This window comes from Rhyacophila brunnea, unplaced genomic scaffold (genome assembly GCF_057557595.1).
Source record: "Rhyacophila brunnea isolate RB1 unplaced genomic scaffold, BYU_Rbru_1.0 scaffold_17, whole genome shotgun sequence".
Classification (NCBI taxonomy): domain Eukaryota; kingdom Metazoa; phylum Arthropoda; class Insecta; order Trichoptera; family Rhyacophilidae; genus Rhyacophila; species Rhyacophila brunnea.
The window spans coordinates 30,421,985-30,445,668 of record NW_028232827.1 but is presented as its reverse complement, the minus strand read 5'-3'; the positions used below and the strand labels follow the sequence as shown (position 1 = coordinate 30,445,668).

Below are 23,684 nucleotides of genomic sequence, written 5' to 3'. Positions count from 1 at the left end.
TGGTAAGCATTTAATTATTTAAGACTGTTGAAACGGTATATCTATTATTTATTAAATATACCTACCTAGTCGTTTATTAAATAAACCGTAGCACATGGCTCGAAATGATCGGAGCTCACCGAAGCGCTGTTCCTGTTCGTAAAATCGGAAAAATTATAGCTCCAGCGGCCCTATGTTAGAACTTGCGAGTCCAAGCTTCCCGGTCGACATGACGTCATATGACATCATTGTGACGTACTACCGGAGTGAAAATAGCACTCGAGAAAATAACGCTACTCAGACAGCGGCGCTATTCATTGTCACCATACACATATAGGTGTTTCAACGTAATAATATCTACGGTGAGCACTGCGCGCTGGGCGGCATGCCTCGAGCGTGTATTGGCTGACGTCACAATTACGTCATGTCGTCTGGTGCCACACGAGTCGTTAGTTAGGAAATCGCGGTGCATCTCGTGGATAACATAATTTGACCGTCTGAGCTAGATATGGCATATAACAAAAAAACTAACACTTATTTTTTATAAAATACACATAAAATTTGATAACTATATCTTCAAAAAATTCTCGAGCGCTCCGGTTCGTAAACTTTTCCATTTCGAGCGCTGCAGTAGCATACATATTTCGAAGGAAAGAAATATGAGGTCAAAAATCGTCACGAAATATCTTAAAATATCAGGCGAGCAACAGAGGGGGAGATTCGGGTTCGGACATTACGAAATTTATAATGGAATATTAATTCTTTTTCTTAACCAGATCCTCATTGATGAGAATTGTGACTCGGATGATTTGACTGTCGAACAGCCTTCGCAACTGGTTGGCTTCTCTCCTTTTGACAATCTACAACACGAAACTTCTGTAGGACGTATCGGTAGAACTCATGCATTAGTGCAACTATCAATGGCAGGTCTGGGAAAACCAAGTAGGTAGGATTTCTGTGGGAGCCCGCGAGCTTTAATCGTATTTATGAAAATAATATTATAATATAGTAAGTATTTCTTTTTTCTACATTTCAACGCCTTTTTTAAAATAAAATTTAAATCCTACATGAATTGCACTGTCGAGAAGAAATCTGCAAATTTTACAACACTCTTAATTCGTAATTAACTATTTTTTTTATTCAACGAATAATTCACAAGATTTAAGAATGTAACATTCTAATTATTGAACATACATAATTTTGAAAACACTTTTGAGAAAATAATTATAACGAAAAAAGTAAGACAACCCGCAGGAATCGAACCTGCATCTCTCGGGTATCGCGCCCATGCACATAAACCACTATGCTTAAGGTTGCAAACATGCATTCTTCTCATGAAATTTTTGGCTATTAAAGAATCATTTATTTTTTTTATTTTGAAATTAATCGCTATTAATTTTATATTCCTAATGACATCCTTTCATCCAAAAAGTTTGCCCAGACCTGATATAAGGCACCCAAAATTTTCTTTAATATTCTGACGCGACATGTCTAAAAAATAAGACAGCACGGATGACACAAACGGACACTAACAATCCTAATAATACATACACATTTTTTTAAATTATATAGAACCCATTATCCAATTATATAGAACCAATTACCTGTGTTGGATAGAGAAATAAGAGGTCAGAGTGGAGCTGGGTTATTCAATTTAATTCACAAAAAATATACCTATCCATCTTTCCAATGAGGCTACAACCCAAATCATACTTGCCTCTTTCATTCATTACCCTACATATGCCCACATAGTAAAAACGTACCTACACGATTTATTAAAATTTTCAAGTTTTAATACCTACAGAATCATTTTTAGCTGAGGTCAATTGAGGCCTTGTAGTCCAGTGCATAAGGCACTGTTCTTTCATTGGGGGGCTCTGAGTTAGACTCGGTTAGTTCACAATATTTATCTGATTTTCTCAAAGCTTGGGTGTTTGTGATTGTTTCTATTCTATTATTGAATACACTACTGTTTCACTACACTGTTGGCATTGGACCTCATGCCCTGTAGCCCTGTTGTAGTGTTAAAAAAAATCACTGTAAAAGCAGAAGTCGAATCAATACCTCTGAATTAATAAATTCATTCGGGAACATATGAGTTCCCATACAAAGTTTTCCAAATATCAATCTGCTTCTGACTATTATAAATCCATAGATTGCCTTTACAAGGATCCTCATTTTTAGCATAAAAATATTTGTGGAAAATCCCTGTAGAGAAAAATTAAATTCATTTACTATGTCCACCATATATGCAAGCTTAGCCACTGATTTCTCATCAAAATTGATTTTTTAATGGGCGACAACTTTACTATTTGCGTACCGGCAGGATATGTCTGCGAACCGCCAGTTGGGACACATTGAGCTAGACTATCGATTTCTGCTGTTTACTTGGAGTGTCAAATTGGAGGGAGAAACAAATGATTTACAATAAAAAAACACAAAAAATTCGTAGTTTTAGGTTTTTAATAATAATTTACAATAACAACAAAAATTATCAATTCCTCATAATATTTTTAATGGTATATACATGGGGTTGCTGCCAAAAGTTAGTAAGTCGATAATTTAGGTATTTAGAGTCTATATATCGTCTCTGTTCTGGCAGAACACACTAACTGGAGAATACTAGTTTTGAGTAATTTGACTTTGAAGTTGTTAAAATGTTTGAAATGGTCCATCATGTGAGTTTATTAAGTAATCGTAAAAAGGATGACTAATAAAGACTGTTTATAAATTAAGAAGGTTTCCGGACGGTAAAGTTTGAAATAAGGAACATTTTGGTATAACTAACTCAATATGTCATTTTTTCGAATGTGTCTTCTGCCAGAACAGTGACGATATTAGAAAAAAAAGTTGTCCGATATATAGAACATGCACATAAAGCACAAAGAAATTAGCATTATGCCTGATTTTAGAAGGCATGTCAAATTCAAATTGCAGTTACTATATAACATGATTTCATAACTTACCAACTTTCGGCAGTAAACCCAAGATATGTTTATTTTTTTTTTGTCATCGACAGGAAAGACAGTATTTAATACTAAAAATTAGATTAGAATACAGATAGATATTTTTACATTACCTATTATGTCTTAGATTATGTATTATTTTAAAATAAATTATTAAATCTATAAATTAAGATGGAATATAATTATTAATAGGTAATAGAAACATCTAGTGACAGAATTGCAAGACATGCAACTAAATACAATTTACAGAGAAAATACTATTTAAAAAACATGAGTTGTGGAAACAGCACAAATACAAAGACTTATCTAAATACATATGAAAATAGGACTGAACTTTAAATTAGTAGCAAGTAATATTGCACTGTAAATTCATTTGTAGCAAACTTCATACTATTATCACACATATTGTACGCATTTATCAAAAACTGCAAATAATTAAATACAAATTTAGAGTCATTCAATCAGTCAATTCCAGAAAGTATTTAGTGCACAGCTATCGTAAAGATAAACCGTGAAATTTGCATTTGTAAGGAATGGATGTTTATTGCTTTATTAATTACCACAAACATGATGGTTTTCGACACAATTTGTACAGCACCGTTTGACTTGTACTGCAACCAAATAGTAAATAACAACAATATTAAGATTATAATGTAAATGACGTGGTCTATGGAAGGATAGACTGCACCATCAATTTAGCGTACATGGCCTGTCAAATACTATAATTACAGTAGAACCTCGGTATAACGGACTAATGCGGGTGAGAGAGTGTCCGTTAAAGCCGAAAGTCCATTATATAAAAACACAAACAAAATCAGACACACCCGTTGTGAAGTAACGTTAATGTTCAATGTTGACGCGCTTCCTTTTGGTAATCCTGCTCTGAAAAAAGAATCAAGTTTTGTTTGCACTTTTGAAGTCTGCTGTTTTTTTCAACTCTCAAAAATTACGAAAATGCATGTAATACTTCGGCCCCTTAGGCGTAAAACCCACTTAATGGAGCGAATGGGGCTCTCGCGCGAAATTTCACAAGTGGCGTGTAAACCATCGAAAACACAACGTAATCAAATACGCCAGCGCACACTGGATTTGACGACGCTTTGTGCCCGCCTGCCCCATGAGTCACCGTTGGTGGCTTTTCAGCCGGACGAATTAACGAAAATACAACGTAGTCCATTCATTGAACACAGCGAGCAAAATCACGCTCTGGAAGCGTCGTCGTCGGGGAGAAGCCATTATTTAATAACAGAGAACTTATTACTTAGTTATTGCGTAATTACAAGCCCCGAGAAATAATATAATATTTTTATTGCTTTGTTATGAGACGCTGATAATAATAATTATTTTGTGCTTCTTGAGCCCCTTATTACATAGGTGAAGGGTAATGCGCGGGTGGGAGGGGGCCTACTCAGTAGTGAACGCACCGAACGCTTTTTTGGTGGGCTTTATGCCTTAGAGTCAAAGAAACGTATCTCGTTTTTCTCTACTTTACAGGAGACCCCAAACACAAGTAAATTTACATTCCACAGACATTAACAAGAAAGTGTTTGCAGGAGATACATATTGAATTTTTTGATAAGTTTCTTTGTCACTTAACATAATTTGTCATTTAATGTCCAGTACCATACATAACTCAAAATTGTTAAAAATTAAGATAGGTTTCTTTGACTCTAAGGGGCCAACTTATATCTGACAAATAGTCAAAAAATGTTATTAGATCGTCGAGATGTGATCTTTCCACTGATAACTTTGTTTTTAGGCGTGTTGTTTCTTCTTCCACGCTATCTTCACTTCCGTTCTCGATTTCCAAAATCATAACTTCACCTGCTATTTCACTTTCAGTCATGTCACCTTCATCAACTTCTAACCATTGTAAACTTATTAAGTGGAGTAATAAATGTATTCATTCACTTCATTCGCAACTGTATGAATTAGCAGCCAGCGTTGGCTGGCATGATGGCAGGATGGCATTACAACTCAAATTTGAGTGCGAAAGGTATTATAACGACTGTAGAAAGGAAAAAAAGGCATAACCCATAGTTTTTTCAAAATAGTTTTAATGCATAAAAACGTTGTACGCGACTAAATACATGTTGTGTCGAAAGGATGTAAACTGCAAATGTAGATTTAATTGAGCTAGGTAACATTAAAAAAAAGAAGGAAGCAACGTGGGAGAAACGAGTTAACCATCATTTTTTATGGTTTTTTTTTAAAATGAACTCAATAATTAATATCAGATTAGGGATATAAAACCAAATTATTAATTATCATGCATTATCATTATTAAGCAGTGGACTGGGTATGCAAAAACTTCAAAGAAGGAAATTTAGGAGAAATTCTAGGAGAGGTTCTGCAACAAAATGGATAATAAAAAACAAATTAGGATTTTACAATGGAATGCCAGAAGTATGAAGCAAAAAAAGAATGATATAGAACATTACTCAATAAGACAAAAAATAACAATAGCATTAATCTCAGAGACTTGGCTGAGGTCTGAATTAGACTATCTGAAATTCAATGATTACACGATGTAACGAAAATACAGAGGGGATGGATACGGAGGAGAGCGATTCTGGTGCATAAAACACTGGCGTCTGAAAGAAAGAAAGACGGAAGAGCTAGGCAAAATAATTATAAAGCTATTTAACAGAATAGGAGTGAGAACCTGATCGACGGATCCCCTTCTAAAGAAGAAGAGGCGATATGACAGCGAGTTGCAGTCAAAGCCTCGGTAAAATCACAAAACAAAAAAAAAAATGTCATATACATATTGCAGAGACATTGACTGTTGTCAAAGATAAATGCGGTGGCTATAAATTATGTCGCCATGATTCAACATGCCAACTTACACAATTTATTTTTGTATGCTACCAATCCTATGACTTTTTGAACAGACCTCGTATTTATTGTCATAGAATGAATTATTATTAATGTTGGCAAAATTAGTGGATAAAAACATAATTTTGAAACTCACTTATTATGAATACTTTTTTAAACAAGGTATACACATAATATGTCAAAATAAAATATATTTTTCCAAAAACGGATAGCTATGTGTAAGATTTAAAAATAAAATAATATACTTACATAATTGGATGTTTAAATGTCCCTAGTACTAGATCCAAGCTCATTTAAATAATTTTGTGTTAGGACAGTTAGGCAACTATTTTATAAAATAGTAAAATTGAAAATAATACATTTTATATTGCAAAGCATTTCGGAATAAATATTAAAATTACATTTGAAAAAACTAATATTATAGGAATAGTTTTGAATAATAATATTGACAGGAAGTAAAATTCAGTAACTGGAATGGGTACAATGTTACATAAATTCATTTCTAAAATTATGTTATGGATGATGGTGACTAAATATTTTTATTGTATTTTTAATAAACTAGTAAACAGCTTTAAATTAAAAATACAATAAAAATTGAAATAGGTATTTATTAAATAATGTAAACTACAATTTCTGCTCCAAGATGGAGTAAATTACCCCAGTCTATTTTGTAAATCTCATAAATTCAAAATGACTTTGTTTTCAAGAGACTAATTTAAAAAAATAGAATTTGAAATAAAAATAACAGCCTCTGTATGCAAAATGATAATGATTCCCAGTGTCGTAGGCAGTAGGGGTAGGCAGATCACGTGTTACATAGGTGCGGCACATTATAAAGGGCAGCGAATAAAAGAATACAAATATTACAACTTTTGAGAGCAGTGGCGGCTTTCTATAAAGCAAACGATACAGTCGCTTTGTCTGAAAGTATTGATATCTAAGTTTAAAAAATAATCTAAGTTTAATAAATTGTAATATCGGTTTATTCCACAAACAATTTTTTTCCAAGGATGCCTTCAAACCACAAACCTTGATGTACGAGGGGAGTTCCATAAGTTCGTGGAATGGTGGTAAAAGTAGTAAGTATTGGGGTTAAAATTATTTTTTTATTGTTAAGTAATCCTTTTAGGTATACTTGAGCAATAAGTTGATTGTTCCATTAAATCGCTTCCAATATTCAAACAAAAGAAAGTCTATGATAATTTAAAAAATGTCAAATATTGAGCTTTGTGCAGTGATTAAATTCCTCACAAAACAGGGAAAAAGTGTGAAAACCATCCAAAATGAAATGAAATTGGTTTATGGTGTTCTTTGTTGTGGTAAAACCATATTTACAAATGGTCATGTTTATTTAAACAAGGTAGAGAGTCATTAGAAGATGGTGACCGTTGTGGAAGGCCAAGTGACATCACTACACATGAAATGCTATTAAAAATCGAAGATGCACTTATGGAAAAAGGTCGGCTAAAACTAAACGAAATCATCTACAATGCAATAATCTTCACCTCAAATAATTCCTCAATAAGAATCAATTACCTAATAAAAAAGTGAGATAGAATATTTCATGTCTCTCTTTCTCTAAGTGTATATTGTTATTACTTTAATTTGTTATAATCATTTACCTCCTTATTATAGGTGTAATCTGGAATTCGCATTACGCATGTGACAAATATTTGACCTATGATCATTAAGTGTGCAGTTTCAAACATATTTTCCAACTGTCATAGTTGATTGTGTCACCTATTGTTCAAACTACATATTGTAAATTGATATCTATTGAATTTTTCACTACTCATTGCGTTAGTTGTGAACTATAATGGTAACCGTTTCCCCTTTGCCCATCTGGCTAGCGGGGGCGCGAGCAATGATCCTAAAAGCAGCTGACACGGATGGTAAACCAAAAGCGGCAGTCCCGTCTGAGACGCGTGTGACAGCCCGTGGTACATGATGCGAAGAATCGGCACTCCTGAGAATAACACAAAATTTAAATTAAGGTTTATAGATCGTTTTTTGACATTTTTACAAGAATTAATTTAGAAATTTTCGTTATATTTACATAATTTGGAAATGCCTTATAAAAAAATACATGGTACTAGAAAAAAATATATGGTGCTAAACCAGAATCCAGCCAATGTGTTTTACCAATTAAGTCAACTACCTGATTATGATGAAATTAAATAAGAATCATGCAAATGATTCACTGGTAACTGCACTTCTCGAAGTTCGTTAATATAGGCTAGCGGCTTTTGTGATTTGAATCATGGTATTAAGGCTATGCCTCAGTTGAGGCACGGTCTAAAAAGATCGTGGCTAGGTGATGCGCGGATTGCGGGTGCAAATGACGCATGCCAAACGAAATATAATTTGTCAAATAAATCCAACATGCGTCCATTTAATGTTCTGTTTATTGTTCTATTAGTAACAATAATAATATATTCATTGACATGTTTTCTTTTTCAAGTAAATGGGTAACGTTTTTAGTCATCTTTACACGATTCAAGAATTAATACCCCCGTCGCCATCACGAAACAAATTGACGTGTTCCCAGCTCGATGTTCTTTCTCCGAATGCTAGCGAGTCCAAAATTTCGTCACGCCTATAGTTGAAAATTATTTGCCGTTTCACTGATGTATCGTCTTAATATTTGGTATGTATCTTGATTAATAGCCAACGTCATGATCTCTCTAAATTTTTGTCTTAACATTGGTAAAGCACATTGGTTGGAATTCAATGGATGCAGGTTCGAGTCCTGTCTGGCATCATGTTTTTCCAAGATTTTTTCTGGTAGGTATGTTTCTGAAGTGTTTTCAAATTATATGTGTTCAATAGAGAATGATGCATTCTTAAATCTTGTCAATAATTATTCGCTGAATAAAAAAATAGTTTATTACCTCAGAGTAATAATATAAAGAAAGTGGCTATTGTTCGACTCTCGCACAGTAGAACTTCAATTTTATTATTATTAACTTAACTATGAAGCGTTATTATTATAGTGCTATTAACCATCATATTGCTTCTCAGTATGACTACCAAATTTAAACAGCTACGAATATTTTCTACTAAATTAACTAAAAATAATTACCACTAACTTTATATTTAACACAAAAACAATAAATTTCAGCAACACATGCTCGCAGTTTTTAAATGAATGTTATCATTCAAATCAATATTTACCAGCGACGTTTCCTAAAAATATTTAATTCAGCCATATGGTTCATGTCACCTATGGTTCGTTTTTGTTTAGGCCTTATTGATCAGGTTTTATTACTGATCAATTTTCAAACACTTTTCATAGCTAATATAAAAACATATAAAATAACTTATTATAAAAAGCAATTTATTGCTTAAGGCTATACTTCAGCTGGGGCACGATCTAAAACGATCATGACTACGCGACGCGAAGATTGTGCAAACGACACCTGCAGAACAAAACATAATTTGTCATAAAAATTCAACATGCGTCCATATAATATTCTGTTTATTGTTCTATTAGTAACAATAATAATATATTCATTGACATGTTTTCTTTTTCAAGTAAATGGGTAACGTTTTTTAGTCATCTTTACACGATTTAAGAATTAATACTCCCGTCGCCATCACGAAACAAATTGACGTGTTCACAGCTCGACTTTCGCTTTCCAATTGCTAACGAGTCATAAATTTCGCCGCACCTATAGTTAAAAATTATTTGCCGTTTCACTGAAGTACCGTCTTAATAAATTCATGGTTATTTGAATAAACGAATTTTAAAAACTTATCAATACCATCTACAATTTGTATTCTTAGATCAATGAAAACAAATAAGTTTGTCTGACAAAGTTTAGTGTGCACTATTTATGTCGGATAACCATTGTTATTGTACACATCATTACTTTACCATGTCCGATCCTAATAAGATCACATGGGCTTCTGCACGGTGGATTTTTCGCAGATTTTGTTTTTACGAAAAATGGATGTTAGCCACTTTCTCAACATATTAGGTCCAAACTCTAACTCATACACAAATTGAAAAACAATATGTGTACTTGTCAGACCCAGGATTCGAACCTGGGACCCACAACGCTATAGGCCGACACTAGTGCGGCCATTGTGAGAAGTGGAACATGCTGTGAGATATCTTCGGACCCATCAATGACACAGTCAGGGTTGAGACAGCGATTCAACTACAATCTGTATACATGGTAAAATCTATCAAATTTGGTTGCATTGGATGATAAGTCATGGCCGAGCAGCTTAAGCGTTGGCTTGTAATGTCGTAGGTCCCAGGTTCGAATCCTGGGTCTGGCAAATACACAATTTATATTTTGGAAAATAGACAATCGCAAATTGAAAAAACGGTGTGTATTTACCACCCAGATTTCGTACTTGGGACCCACGATATTATAAATCGACGGATAAGCCGCTCGGCCATTGTCAGCGCGCATTCTTAGTTGTATGATAATTACCAAGAGTAAGTGATTTATGCGTCGAGCAGAAGACAATCGCAACTGTATCATGTGGGCTGAACTGTCTTGCGGCTGCCCAGAAGCTTAATCCACTGAACACAGCCTGGAGTATGACAACTGGAAAGGTAACAATAAAATTTTAATAAGTAAAAAATTTTATCATGTGACCCACCGAGAGCTACAACTCGAGTTGACCTGGTACAGAACATAATATCGACTACTTAATCTGCAAACCGGCTAACCCCACTTGGGCAAATTGTTCAGGAAGGAGAAAAAAATTAATAACTTAAGGGCGGACGTGCTCAGCGTGGGTCAAAATGGAGCTTTTTTTCTATTTTCAAAGCATGATCCTGGACATACCTTAAACGTTGTAGATAATCTATTTATATAATTTTGAAGCCTTATTATCCGTTAATTATTAATAAACGTAAAAAATCTTAACACCACTGCACATTTATGTACTGAAATATGACTATATTCTAAAACATTAGAGCGAGAGGCAGGTTTAAAAGAATACTATTTTATGTAATAAAAATACTTTATGCAGTCATCAAATGTTTAAAATAAATATAAAGGATAATAAGGCTTCAAAATTATATAAATAGATTATCTACAACGTTTAAGGTATGTCCAGGATCATGCTTTGAAAATAGAACAAAAGCTCCATTTTGACCTACGCTGAGCATGTCCCCCCTTAACTATCGTGCGGAATTTAATAACCCCAGAATTTTTTTTTACAAATAAGCTGGACTATGAATTAATACACTATTTTAGCTTCCCTTTTATATATAGTACGGAGTTGTTTTCTATTTACCATTAAGAAATTTGGCACCTGCAGTTGGCTGTCTTGTATGAAGAACAATGACGCATTATTTATTTATAGACTTAGGAGTTTGAAATTTTGTGTGAGCATAGAAAACATGCTTTATAACAAAATACCATCAAAATCTCATTTTTGGTTAAAAGTGCAGTTAGCTGGTTTGCAGATTATGCAGTCGATATTATGTCAATTACCCCAAATTAGGTAAACATGACGATTTAATTTTTGTTGTAAATAGTAAAGTTCAAAAAAAAAATACAAATAAATATGAACAACTGACAAAGTTCAGTAAGCACTATTCATGTCGGATCTTAACAGCCTACCTCCACCCTTCGTCACAGCAATATAGGATACGCTTTTAACTGAATTCCCATAGATTTGATGCATACAGAATTTCTAACAGACCGTTCATTCGTCGGCGTATTGATATTAAGCGGTATGCAGCCAATGAGGTATTGGCTGATTAGTATGGAGGAGTTTTCTGCCAATGAGTTTGTAAATAGCTATATTCCAGGTGAGCACAAACTGAGTGTTTTGTTTGTAAGGAAAAAATCAAACTTCATTGGTCACGCAAAATTATACCAATGTATGTCAACAACACAAGACGTTTTATGATAATATCCAAACAACATGTAACCAAGTAAATATGATAATATAAAAATAATGGGTATTTTTATAGATATTTACGCGCGTCAATATCATTTTATTCCCTACTCCAATTATAGTTTGTCAATTTATGGCTACGGCCGTATGTGCTACAACCACTGGGGAATGCCAAAAGAAATGGCGTATTTCAAAAAAACACTACCTTATTCTTAGGTCAATAATTATTATAAAGCAATCATTATTCATAAGATGTTTATCACACTTGAATGGTCAAAGACATAGCTTATAATAAATATCTTTAGAATTATCTTCAAATGTGTTAATCTTGCCGATTTTTTGAATAATAAAATGCCTAATTCTTGTCAAATTTGGGATCACAGAGATTATCAATATAATTTTTTATCGTGAATATTTTACAAAAATTATCTCGACATAAATTATACTAATGGTTTTATAAATGTGTTTAAAAATTAATAAAAGTAAAAAATCTTAACACCACTGCACAGTTATGTACCGAAATATGACTATATTCTAAAACATTAGAGCGAGAGGTTTAAAAGAATACTATTTTATGTAACAAAAATACTTTATGCAGTCATCAAATGTTTAAAATAACTATAAAGGATAATAAGGCTTCAAAATTATATAAATAGATTATCTACAACGTTTAAGGAGTGTCCAGGATTAGGGAATCCAATCCCGAGCCAAAATTCTGATCCCGGGATTTCGGGATTACAATTTGACAATCCCGGGATCCCGGGACTGGTCCCGGGATTGGGATTTTTTTCCAATGTTAATATAAAATTTTTATATTTACAAATAACATTGATAAAATCGGTCAAAAATAAATCTAGTATAATTTATACTATTTAAGACATTTATTGTTAATATTGTATACGTTAAATCTTGGAAATACACAAGTTTAATGAAGTAAATAATATTGTAATATAAATAATAATGTGAATTTAATATGAGATTGCTATTTCTAATAGTAAAGACATAATGAATAGATCAGCGAGATTTAAAATAGTAAAGCAAATAATCATGGCGTACTTATGGCCTTTCCGCTTCATAAATCTAATTAGTCAGCCAAATATGAAACTGCCGTAAAATGTATGATATCATGGTGATGAAGTTAAAAGTGCGAAGCATTGTTTTTTTACCAATCTTTCTCATTTTTAATAATCTATGTGAAAAAATAAAATGAATCGGCAACCTACACATCAAACTTCATTCAAACTCAGTTTATTTCTAATGTAGTTATTTTGTATTAAAAGTATTTTTTCTGTTATATTTTCCATAAAAATTGATAAAAAAATCAATCCCGAAATCCCGGGATTATGTTTATCAACCCCGGGATTCATAGGTATCGAAAATAGCTCGGGATCCCGGGATACCGGGATTCGGGATCCCGGGATTGGATTCCCTATCCAGGATCATGGTTTGAAAATACAATAAAAACTCAATTTTGACCTACGACGAGCATGTGGGCCGTTAATATTATAGAAAATTGTAATAAGCCTATTAAATATGTACCTACCTAAAACAACAGTCAGTAAAACATCGGAGGCGCTCAAAGCCATGTCGTGCTCGTAGAAAGCGTCGCAAAATGTTGTATAGATAACCAGCAAGAGAGCGAATTGCCCGATCAAGCCTGGAGTCGTGGAGGAGTTTCTGGACGGTGACACATTCGATATGGAGTACGACCGGCCGATGACTCTTCCAATTCCCAAAGGCAGCAGAACCGTGGCTGACAACTGGAGTACTGATTGCGTCAAAGGAACCACGGTCGTCGAGCCTAACTAGAAACATCATATAATCACACATATTTAATTATAATTTAAATAACGATATTAAAACCTCATAAACATATTATTATCTATAAGAAAAAAAATTGGACCAGGTGGGATTCTTTTGCACTCAATTTTCTTGCATACCAATCATTAAGTTACTGACACAAGCAAATCCCGGATATTTCTTTTACTAACCCATAATGACTTACAATGTTTTCAAATTATATCAACAGATGGCTACAATTTTTTATATTGAAACAAGGTATAATAATTAGATAATTAAAATAATTATTACTACGTAATTCAATTGACAGGGAGTCTAAATTATTGGCGAGACATTGTGAATAATTTTTAATTTGAATATTTTTTATTATCGTGAATAAGTAAATATATTATTAAATTTTTACTAATATAACAATGAAGTAAATTGATCCATGCAAGGAACAATGTAATAAATAGAATAAATGCTGTTTTTGGTTAAGTTATACCTACACATTAGGGACATTAAAAGACGGACAACTACAATTGTGCCAAAAGTATATAATTTAGAAAGAATGTAATAATTCATAAATAAACTATGAATAGTATTTATAATAAATACTCACTGAATTTCAGGTGCCTAGTAATAAAAACATAGAAGTTCTAAGATTTTTTACTTCAAATAGCTCTTATGTAAAATTACATTTTTGTTAATGTCCGAGTTTACATAGGGACCATCAATATATACCTACTGAATTCTTTTTAACGCTACAACTGACCATGAGTCAAATAAATGAATTAAATAAGTCAAGTATTTGTACCGAAAACAATAAAATGATGGGAGTCACAACCACTCCCAATAGAGATCCAACGACTGAATTGAAAATGGCCGCCGCTTCATTGCCTCCAGCAGCTCGAGTTAATATAACAGCCGAGGAAACAGGTGGCGGCATACATCCAACCGTTATCAGGCTGCAAAATAAACCGACAAATTTATTAATGATACATACTTACATTAAAAAAAAAACAGAACCATTAGAAAAGAGGACACATTACGCAAGGTATTTAGACCGAGATGCATAGACTAATTAACACTAATTAGCTGTTTTTCGGATCAACACTTAACATGAAATATTATCAGTCTTATTATATTATGCACATTGCTACTCATGTAAACAGATGCCGTATTAACCACTACACGAATTATTAGCATGTGATTAAACAAATATACGCATGAGAAGACATTAGGTATACCAATGGCAAAGGGTGGAGGTAGGCTATTAATATCCGCCATAAATAGTGCACACTAAACTTTGTCATACATATTTGTTTTCATTGAAATAAGACTACAATTTACAGATGTTGTTGGTTAGTTTTTCAAATTCAATGAAACCCTGCGAAAACGAAACCATAATAGATAATAGTCAAAAAATACTCGTTTATAAAATATCTAAAATTATTTAATTATATCATACATATACTTTTATAGATAGAATAATATTTTTTATCTATTATAGTTTGGTTAAGGTAGGGCTCAATGAATTTAAAAAAAAATAATCAACAATATGTGTAATAATATGTATTCTTAATCCAACCGAAACAAATAAGTATGAATGAAAAAGTGTGCACAATTATGTTGTATCGCCTAAAATATTCTAAAACTATTATGGTTTGCTTTAGGCAGGGTTTAATTGGTTTTTAAAAACTAACCAACACCATCTGTAAATTGCAGTCTTAGTACACATTGAAATGTCCATTATATTTTCTAAAGACTGTTTTTACAGTTACAGCAATTTGAGGTAGATTGAATCCAGCTCCGGACTTCTGTGGATCTAAAACTCAAATACATAAATCCTATCTCTTAGATTGTATGCTCTTATTCTTCGGTTATCAAGATCAGCAACACACCAAGAGATTGCTGTTCCGTATTTTGCTTCCCTTAACTCATTCACTGTAGACCAGTTAATTACTATTTAATTTTAACATGCTAATAGTATCTAATGGCAACGCACCAGTTGCGTTGGATGCACGGAATGAGTTAATATTCACTGAACATGACGGGTTTAGTATAATAATATATCTGACTCATTGCAGACATTGAATTTAAATAAAACTAACGTTGACAGGCTTGCTAAAAAGTTTATAGAGCTTATAAACATGACAATATCACCATAGTATGTTATCTTTGCAGACAGTCACAGTTGTTTATAGGGATTCTACCAGTGGCGAAGACTCCATACTAAGCGATTATTTAAAGCCTGCCTTCTTAAGAAAAATATTTTTTAATTTTATATTGACATATTAAATAATATAATCACATAGTAATATTCAATATGCCCAATGACATCTATCCTATAATTGTCATAATAATTTTACGATCTTTTCCACCTTTTCAATAAGTACCATTTATGACATGTCTCGAAGGTTTAAAAAAATACGCGACATCTCGTTTCGCTTCACATATTGTATGGATTACGTTCGCGTGAATCGAAAACTTTTTTTATATGAAGTTTGTTTCTCATAATTTCAAGACGTCTGCGGCAGCCCATATAAATTGGTAAGCTATTTAAGGAGCGCTTATATTTTACGTAAGTGCACATTTATTCAATATAATTTATAAGATAATTTAAAAAAATAATTTCTATGGGATTCAATCACGTATAAATATTGATTGTTGTTAAAAATAATAAATAAAATTTATCTCGTGATTTTTATTTGTCAGTTAGTTTATTCATAGACTAAGACAATTTATTCAGCCAATTATGTAAGTTGAAATCTGATACTGTATCTACTAGTCTGTGTTTTAAATATAGAAGTATTTTAAAATATCTAGTTTACGGGTTAAATTATAAATTGTTATGGAACAGATTCATAACAACGGATATTTTCAATATATTTTGAGCGTATCTTGCGTTTATATATAAGAAAATACATAATTCAAATTAATTGCTTAATTTTATACCATCAGTGAGCTTTTGAAATTTCATCGGTTTTTGTGTACCTACCTATTCATCGGTAGTTATGTCGGATTATCTTCTTATTTCCCGTAAATACATCTAACAAGTGTGCTTTCTCCACAGCCTACCTGTTTCCAAAAGTCACCCTTCGCCACTGGATTCTACACTTGAGTATTTGCAGCTTTCGACAATGATCTCAGTATCCGCAGCTTGGAACCATACGATAATGAGGGTCTAAATTAATGTATTATCTACGCGAAACTTAAAGACAATAAAAAATGTATACAAACCCTCGTAAGATCCATATGTTTACTCCGAAATACCAGAGACCAAACGTTAGTATTTGTATGAGTAGAGGAATAATTACAAATGTGAATATTTGTATGAACATGTGCAATTTATATTGCCTAAATACTATGTGTAGAGATTCGGTTTTCAAACTTAGTCCGGATAGAAAGAATATGACAGATACGGCACCATATTTAACTGTGTATTCGGGTTTCATAGGACCTAGAATAAAAGATACACAAATCAATATAACAGATTATATTTACATAGCACAATAACAGTTCGATCTATCACTTATACGTGCTGTAACCAATGACATATTAAAAAGACAACACATTTCATATCGGCGCGCACGAGAAATTATGCATGAAAGTCATTCACAGATGTATAGGTAGACGTTACGTGATCATATGACGTATCCATTTCCATTATGCGATACAAGCTTCAAGAATTTATAGTAATATCAACTTTATTGTAATGGCGTATTAGTGTCATTACTCATTACGTTAGAAACAGATTCTAGGTTACTTACAACTTCTCGGAGATTAGACGCATGTGAGCCCAGCGCATCACAGGCGTCTGTCCAATGGTTTCTGTCATTCGATTGCATTGAATAAACATTCATCAATATCTTAAAATGGCATTTTATCAATAATAAATAATACTGAAATGAAAAGTGATATCCCATCTTTCTTGGAGTGCTTAGTAGATTTTTTTTTACAATTTTTAACTAGGCACATTGGCATTTTGTAACACGATAATAATGGCGGAGTCGAAACCTGACAGTCAGAAATTTTGTATGAGCAGACCCAGCGGTGTCGCCAGACCGCTTGCAAGCAGAATGTTTATTTGAGCGTAGGATACCGATATTAAAATATGAATTTCGCCATCCGGCAGAACCGACACAAAGTGAGTGTCATTTTCTTTTCCAGATGATTCGTCCATATTAATGTCATTGGCTGTAATCATAACTGAGCCGTGTTATGTCAATGTAGATCAAGTGACGTATTTGCAAAACTGAGATAAATGGCATTAAAGTCTTGTCATTTCTTAAAACCGTTGTTCGCCAGCCTTCTCCGTAGCTTGGGTCCACCTAAATGCATCATCAATATGTTGAAAATACTTTATTAAAATGTCAATCATTCTTACCCCCTCTCGATCCTAGATATGGATTTAATACAGCAAGCAATATGCTTATGAGTATTCCTAACAAAAACCAGTGCGTTTTTAAATGATCCGCCAGGTTGACTCTTTTGCTTGCCATTTTGAAGTCTTACAGAAAATATCTCCCATTTGTAAATAAAAATAACAGATTGTACACGTATTACGCCACAAATGACTTTTTGAGGTTACGTTTGTTTATAAACACAGTTGTCAAAAAGAAACATCGCCGGTAAATAGTGTTGCCATTTTTTTAATACAATAATACCTAGTACATTTTCAAAAAAATGTCTAATTATTAAAAATTGATTGCAAAAAATACAGTAAACGCTGTTTACTGCAAATTGTTTTTGCCTACAGCGGAGTTTATTTTTTTATGTGTATTTTTTATATTTTTTTGTTTTTGAACAATCAATAGCCGGGTCTACAACACTCGGGACTTTTCCATACGTCTCACGAATTGAACTCAGGGCATGCGTTGTCGACCTTGAAATCGGTTTGAAAATGGCCGCCATTTTGTGATGAAAGTACTACGCACTGCGATCCGACCGGCTTGGATTTCTGTTCAACACCCCAGCAGCTTCGTATTTTTTCGGTAAGATTCGGGTCGTTCGTGCATTTGGCTGTCAGTTGCGTTGTCAATAAATGTATTTATTTGAGTCTATTTGATCATATTGGATGCATTTTAGAATTGGAATATTACGATTTTTTGCAAAATGTCGACTGAAATGATTACAATGGATTTTATTGAGAGTAAGGGCACATTGCGCATTATGGGATATAACGATAAAGACTAGGTATACGAACAAACTGAAGCGCAATGATGCCTACATATTATGGCAGGAAAATTTGGAATGTCAGTTTTAGGGGTAAAAATAAAATGTTTACGGTTCTACTTTTCCAAGGAGTACCATACAACAAAGGAAACAAAGAGTGGCGCTGGGGCTGACAACAAGCATGAACCCTCGTGGTTTGCATATGAGTCATATGGCATGTCGATAATAGGGGTTAAAAATAAAATTGAGAGCTTAAGTTCGTATTTTTCAAAGGAGCTCCACAAGATTAAGGAAACAACAAGGAGTGGAGCTGGGGCTACAGCAAAAATGAACCCTCGTGGTTCTCATACGAGTCACTGTTGTGTTGTATCGAATGGTATTCAATGACATATTGTACCTAGTATTGATGTGTCGTATTATGTAGGTATAACGCCCACGGTGGCCGCGCGGCTTAAGCGTTGGACTATTATGCAGTGGGTCCCAGGTTCAAATCCTGGGTCTGGCAAGTACACATATTATTTTTCAATTTGTGTGTGAGTCAGGGTAAGACCTAATAGGTAGTTTGAGCAAGTGGCTGACATCCATTTTGCCTTTGACATCCGTAAAGTTCTGAAAAAGGACGTTTTCATTCGATTCTGTTGCCCTCATTATTCCGAACAGTAGTCAGAAAATATATTATATCATTAAATTTAAATCTCTTCAACTTAAATTGATGTAATTACAATATACCTAGTATAATTGTAATATTTATTTTGACAATCAGAATTATTCGTATGACGTTCGGGCATAGAATATTTTATTTGCGAGGGTGAATATCCATACAAGAATAAATATCATTAATGTAATACAAAGTGCACCGATAGATGGCACTAAACTAGTTCCATGACTGTTTTGTCGTTAGGACACACTCAATTAAGCTTATTTATTACAAATATGATTGTGATAATAAGTTTAAAAAAATAACTAATATATTTAAGTATTTGTTATTCCAAATTTTACTGTTTTCTTTTAACTTTTTACACTCGTTTCCCGTACGCTCCGTGGTGGCGCTGTATTACCGTGAATAATTTTATTCATCACCTGCGAATCTATTTGGATGTATAATCTATGACTCAACGAAGTGTAAGCTGTGATGAACGAATGTAGACAGTAAAACGGATTCATCTCCTCTGCGCATGCACAAAACTTCTCGGTGTAAAACCAGAATTTAAAAGTTGAAGAGGAAGTCGGCGTTGAAGTGACTAAATGGGGACGTAGCTAATTGGAACATACCTTCTTTCAGAAACGCATGTAAGCAATCGTAGATGTCAGTACTAATCTTTTTTTGAAATATTGAGATGGCTTGAAAGCCTAATGTGAGATCTTTTTTTAGATTTTCCATTAGGTAGCAATTATTTTCACCACCTTCGGCAGTTTCCATTTTCCATAATAATTATGTTAACACGATCCATATAGTATTCCCAACACTTACCATAATATATATTTTTTTAATTGAAACTTTTACGTGCAGCAGTGTTGCCAACCGTACTATAATTATAGTATCTGTACTATAATTTTGGTCTGTACTATAATTTTGGTCTGTGTACCATGTACGATATAAAACAGGTATAGTACGCCCAAAATACAATAATTTTGATTATCGGAAAAAATATGTAAAACGTAGGTACTAAAATTTCGATAAATTGGTGCAAAGTAGGTACTATTATTTCTCAATATAAGAAGATTTATAGAACTTGGGAAAAAAATGCTTGAAAAACGTAAAAAAATCCCTTGACTTTGGTTTAAAATGAAATTTGTTGAATTTATCGTTAAGCATTTTTGGTTGGAAGAGGTACCTAAATAAAAAGGGGGCTCGGAGTTTCTCAAATTATCCGTTATTTTTTTCTGAGAATCAAATAAACCTATACATTTTCAACAGATCGCAACGCGTACTATATTTTCCCCCAAATACTATAATTTTGGAGGCTCTGTACTGTAATCCCACTTTGAAAAGATGGCAACACTGACGTGCAGTACCTACGACAAAATCGCCGATAGGGTGAATCCGGCTAATGTGTAACGAAAAACCAAGTCAATAAATTGAATGAAAAATTAAAAAAAAATGCCTCTAGCAGCTCGAACCACCAACCTTTTTCCTTTAGCCGAACGCGCTGCCCATTACGCCACATTCATTTATAAAACTTAACAATAATATGTCCTATCTTCTTCTTCGTCGAGGCCTCATGACTGAGGATCGTGACACGGATGATTTGGTCATCTGACAGTCTTCTCCACCGCTTGTCTCCACCCACAGAACACGTTTTTTTGAAGCAGGGTACTTAAAGACGGTCGGGCTGTAAACCAACCCAAGTATAATAGCCCTCAATATTAAATGCATTATAGACTTTAATGCATGTTATTAATATCATACAGATGTAGCTATTGAAAATAACATACTTATCGTCGTCTAAATGCGCGGAACTTGTAACTCCATATTGACCAACTTTACAGGGGGAAGAAAAAACTGTTTTAAAATAAAACGGACAGGTTTAGGAAAATTTTGAAAAAACACTATTAGTATTTTAATGTTATAAATGCGTAAATCTGGTCATTTTTACCAAACATTTATTAATAAAGAAGATACATGGTTAGTGAGGAGTTACATGGTTTGCTTTTGTTTTTTTGAGATTTGAGCTGGGAGTTACAATGTTTGAATTACAATAAACAGTACCAAGTTTGCTTACATTATGTTGGAAAATTAAATAAAATTGTATAAATAGGGGAAATAAGCATTGCATAAATGAACGAAAATAGATTTACATAATTAAAGTGTATTTAAGTTAGCTTTCAAATTGCAGATTAGTATATATTAAATTAGTAATAATCGGCCTCCATACTTGCTTTCAACGGCTGAAGGTATTTGTACTTATTTAATTTAATTTTAAGCCTTTAAGCTTTCTTTATATAGTTGAGGGAGGCTATCAAAGAATTTCGGTTGCATAATAGTAAGTACTTTAATTTATTTATCACTAAAACGCAGTTTGACATTAAAATTTCCATTAATTCCATCCATTATATTGCAGTGCTCGAATATTAGTTACGAATGTGTCTTCTAGTTTTCCTCCTGGTCGTATGGATTTGTAAAATTTTACATTATTTCTTTTGAAAAAATGATGCTACTCGTATAAATAAATGTGACATGTATGGCTTAGGTTTTTTCCTTAAACGCAGTTACATAATTAGCATGAACATATATTTTTTTAATTTCTCAACCTCTTCAATTACTGAGCGCACAGATCAACCTCAATTTGAGTATGGTCCTTCTCCATTTTTTATTATACAGTGGTGATATTACGTGGCATTGCAATATTTAATAAAGCATTAGCGCAGGGCTCGAAATGGACCGGAACGCACCGGAGCGCCGTTCCGGTTCATAAAATCCACAAAATTATCGCTCCGTCTCGTGGAAATAATAATTTGACCGTCTGAGCTAGATATTTAATATAAATAAAAAAAACACACTTATTTTTATAAATCACATTTACAATTAATGTAGCATAGTATAATATAGTTGATATTTTCGTAAAATTATCGAGCGCTCCGGTTCGTAAAATTTTCCATTTCGACCGCTGCATTAGCGAGTACCTACTACATATTTTTCTGATTTGTAGCTCCATCACTATACAGAATAATGGTTTTATAGTCGTCAGAAAGAGGTAGAAAAGGAAGAATAAATTGATTTATTACACTAGAAAGCTAATTTGTAGTAAGCCCACATTCGACTTCAATCACAGCAATGACCACCAATCGTTTTTGGTTGTAGAGGGTAAACTATGAATGCCAAGTTTTGTTTTAAAATATGCGCTGGAAACATTAGATTTTGGATATAACAAAACACATTGTAAGTCCATTGTAAACACATATTTTTCAGTAATTTTGTCAGATTCCTTTTCTCTTTTCTTGCTGAACAAGGTGTACAAGTCTATCTAAATTATTTGTTTTGTATGCCGTGCATACATCGCATTTATATATTTCTTACACTGAAATAGTTTTCAATTCAGGTATTCAAATTTCTGACTCAAACTCCCATACCTATGTTTAAAATGTTTATTTGTCCCTAAGGTCAAAATCAGTGTTTCTAAACTTTTTTACACTTGCGGACTACTGAAAATATCAGAGACGTTTTATGCACCGCTAACTCATAAAGAAAACATTATTTATAATATAATAGCGTACGATCGCAGTTGATTTTGTCACGTAAACCATTAATATGCTTTAAGAACAACAACAAAATGCTCAAACACTTGCAGGTGCACAGGTTTTGAAGGATTTTATTGAAATTTTTAGCATAGGCATTTGGACGCCAAAAATTCGCGGACCACCAGAAACTTTCTGAGGATCACTGGTTGAGAAACACTGGTCGAAAGTATACATTGGCATAATTAAATATACAACCAAACTTACTGCTTTCCATTTTCTTGGGCCATGTTTAATTAAATTTAATGTAAAGCAGAAATAATGATCGAGTTTGATACAAGGCAACATGCGTGGACTTTTTTGTATGACTTTACTGGAGTTACAAGATATGAAAACTGACAAATAACAGAGCCTGAGATACAAGGAATGAACAATGTGCTTTTGCTACAGTAAATATTTTTTGGAGTTACAATATATGAACAGATCGATGGACAATTAAATTTACTATAACACTGCATACTTAACTCATTTTAGGCCAAAAGTGGAGTTGGGCATTTTCGCCAAAGTTTGTACATTGCGTTTTTGGCATGTCCCATGACTTTGATTGATTTTTTCATAGTTATTATATTATAAAATATTGGGAAATTATGTATTTTTAACATGCAAATTTATTAATTTACTCTATTCGATCAGTTAAATACAACTATCTGACCTTTATATATTTTTAATTGATTATTTAGATCGAAAGGTAGTGTGTTTTTACCATGTCCCAACCCTAAATTCAAATAAACAAAGTCTGATTTCGTCATTAATTTTGAGTGTGTAAAATTAAATTCGTAGTGTCTTCAACAGCTTACATTATATATTTTTGGAAAATATATAGTTTTTCCGTAAATTTGT

General features: G+C 33.2%; 1 protein-coding gene across 1 annotated transcript; it reads right to left on the bottom strand.

Moving 5' to 3' along the window:
• Positions 1-6,787: 6,787 nt before the first annotated feature.
• Positions 6,788-18,070, bottom strand: LOC147073943 (sodium/bile acid cotransporter 7-B-like). Its single transcript, XM_085944478.1, has 6 exons — positions 17,821-18,070; positions 16,674-16,893; positions 14,248-14,398; positions 13,195-13,456; positions 10,229-10,345; positions 6,788-7,749 (listed from the first exon to the last, which is right to left on the bottom strand). The coding sequence occupies exons 1-6, from the start codon at positions 17,933-17,935 to the stop codon at positions 7,595-7,597; spliced, it is 1,020 nt and encodes a 339-aa protein (XP_085800604.1). The 5' UTR covers positions 17,936-18,070; the 3' UTR covers positions 6,788-7,594.
• Between the last annotated feature and the right edge of the window lie 5,614 nt (positions 18,071-23,684).

Excerpts from the sequence above, each read along its gene's own strand:
- LOC147073943 (XM_085944478.1), bottom strand. The coding sequence starts at position 17,935 with ATGGCAAGCAAAAGAGTCAACCTGGCGGATCATTTAAAAACGCACTGG. Across the intron at positions 14,399-16,673 it reads AACATATGGATCTTACGAGG|CCTGATAACGGTTGGATGTA; the intron begins GTTTGTATACAT and ends TTTATTTTGCAG. Across the intron at positions 13,457-14,247 it reads CCATCATTTTATTGTTTTCG|TTAGGCTCGACGACCGTGGT; the intron begins GTACAAATACTT and ends TGATGTTTCTAG.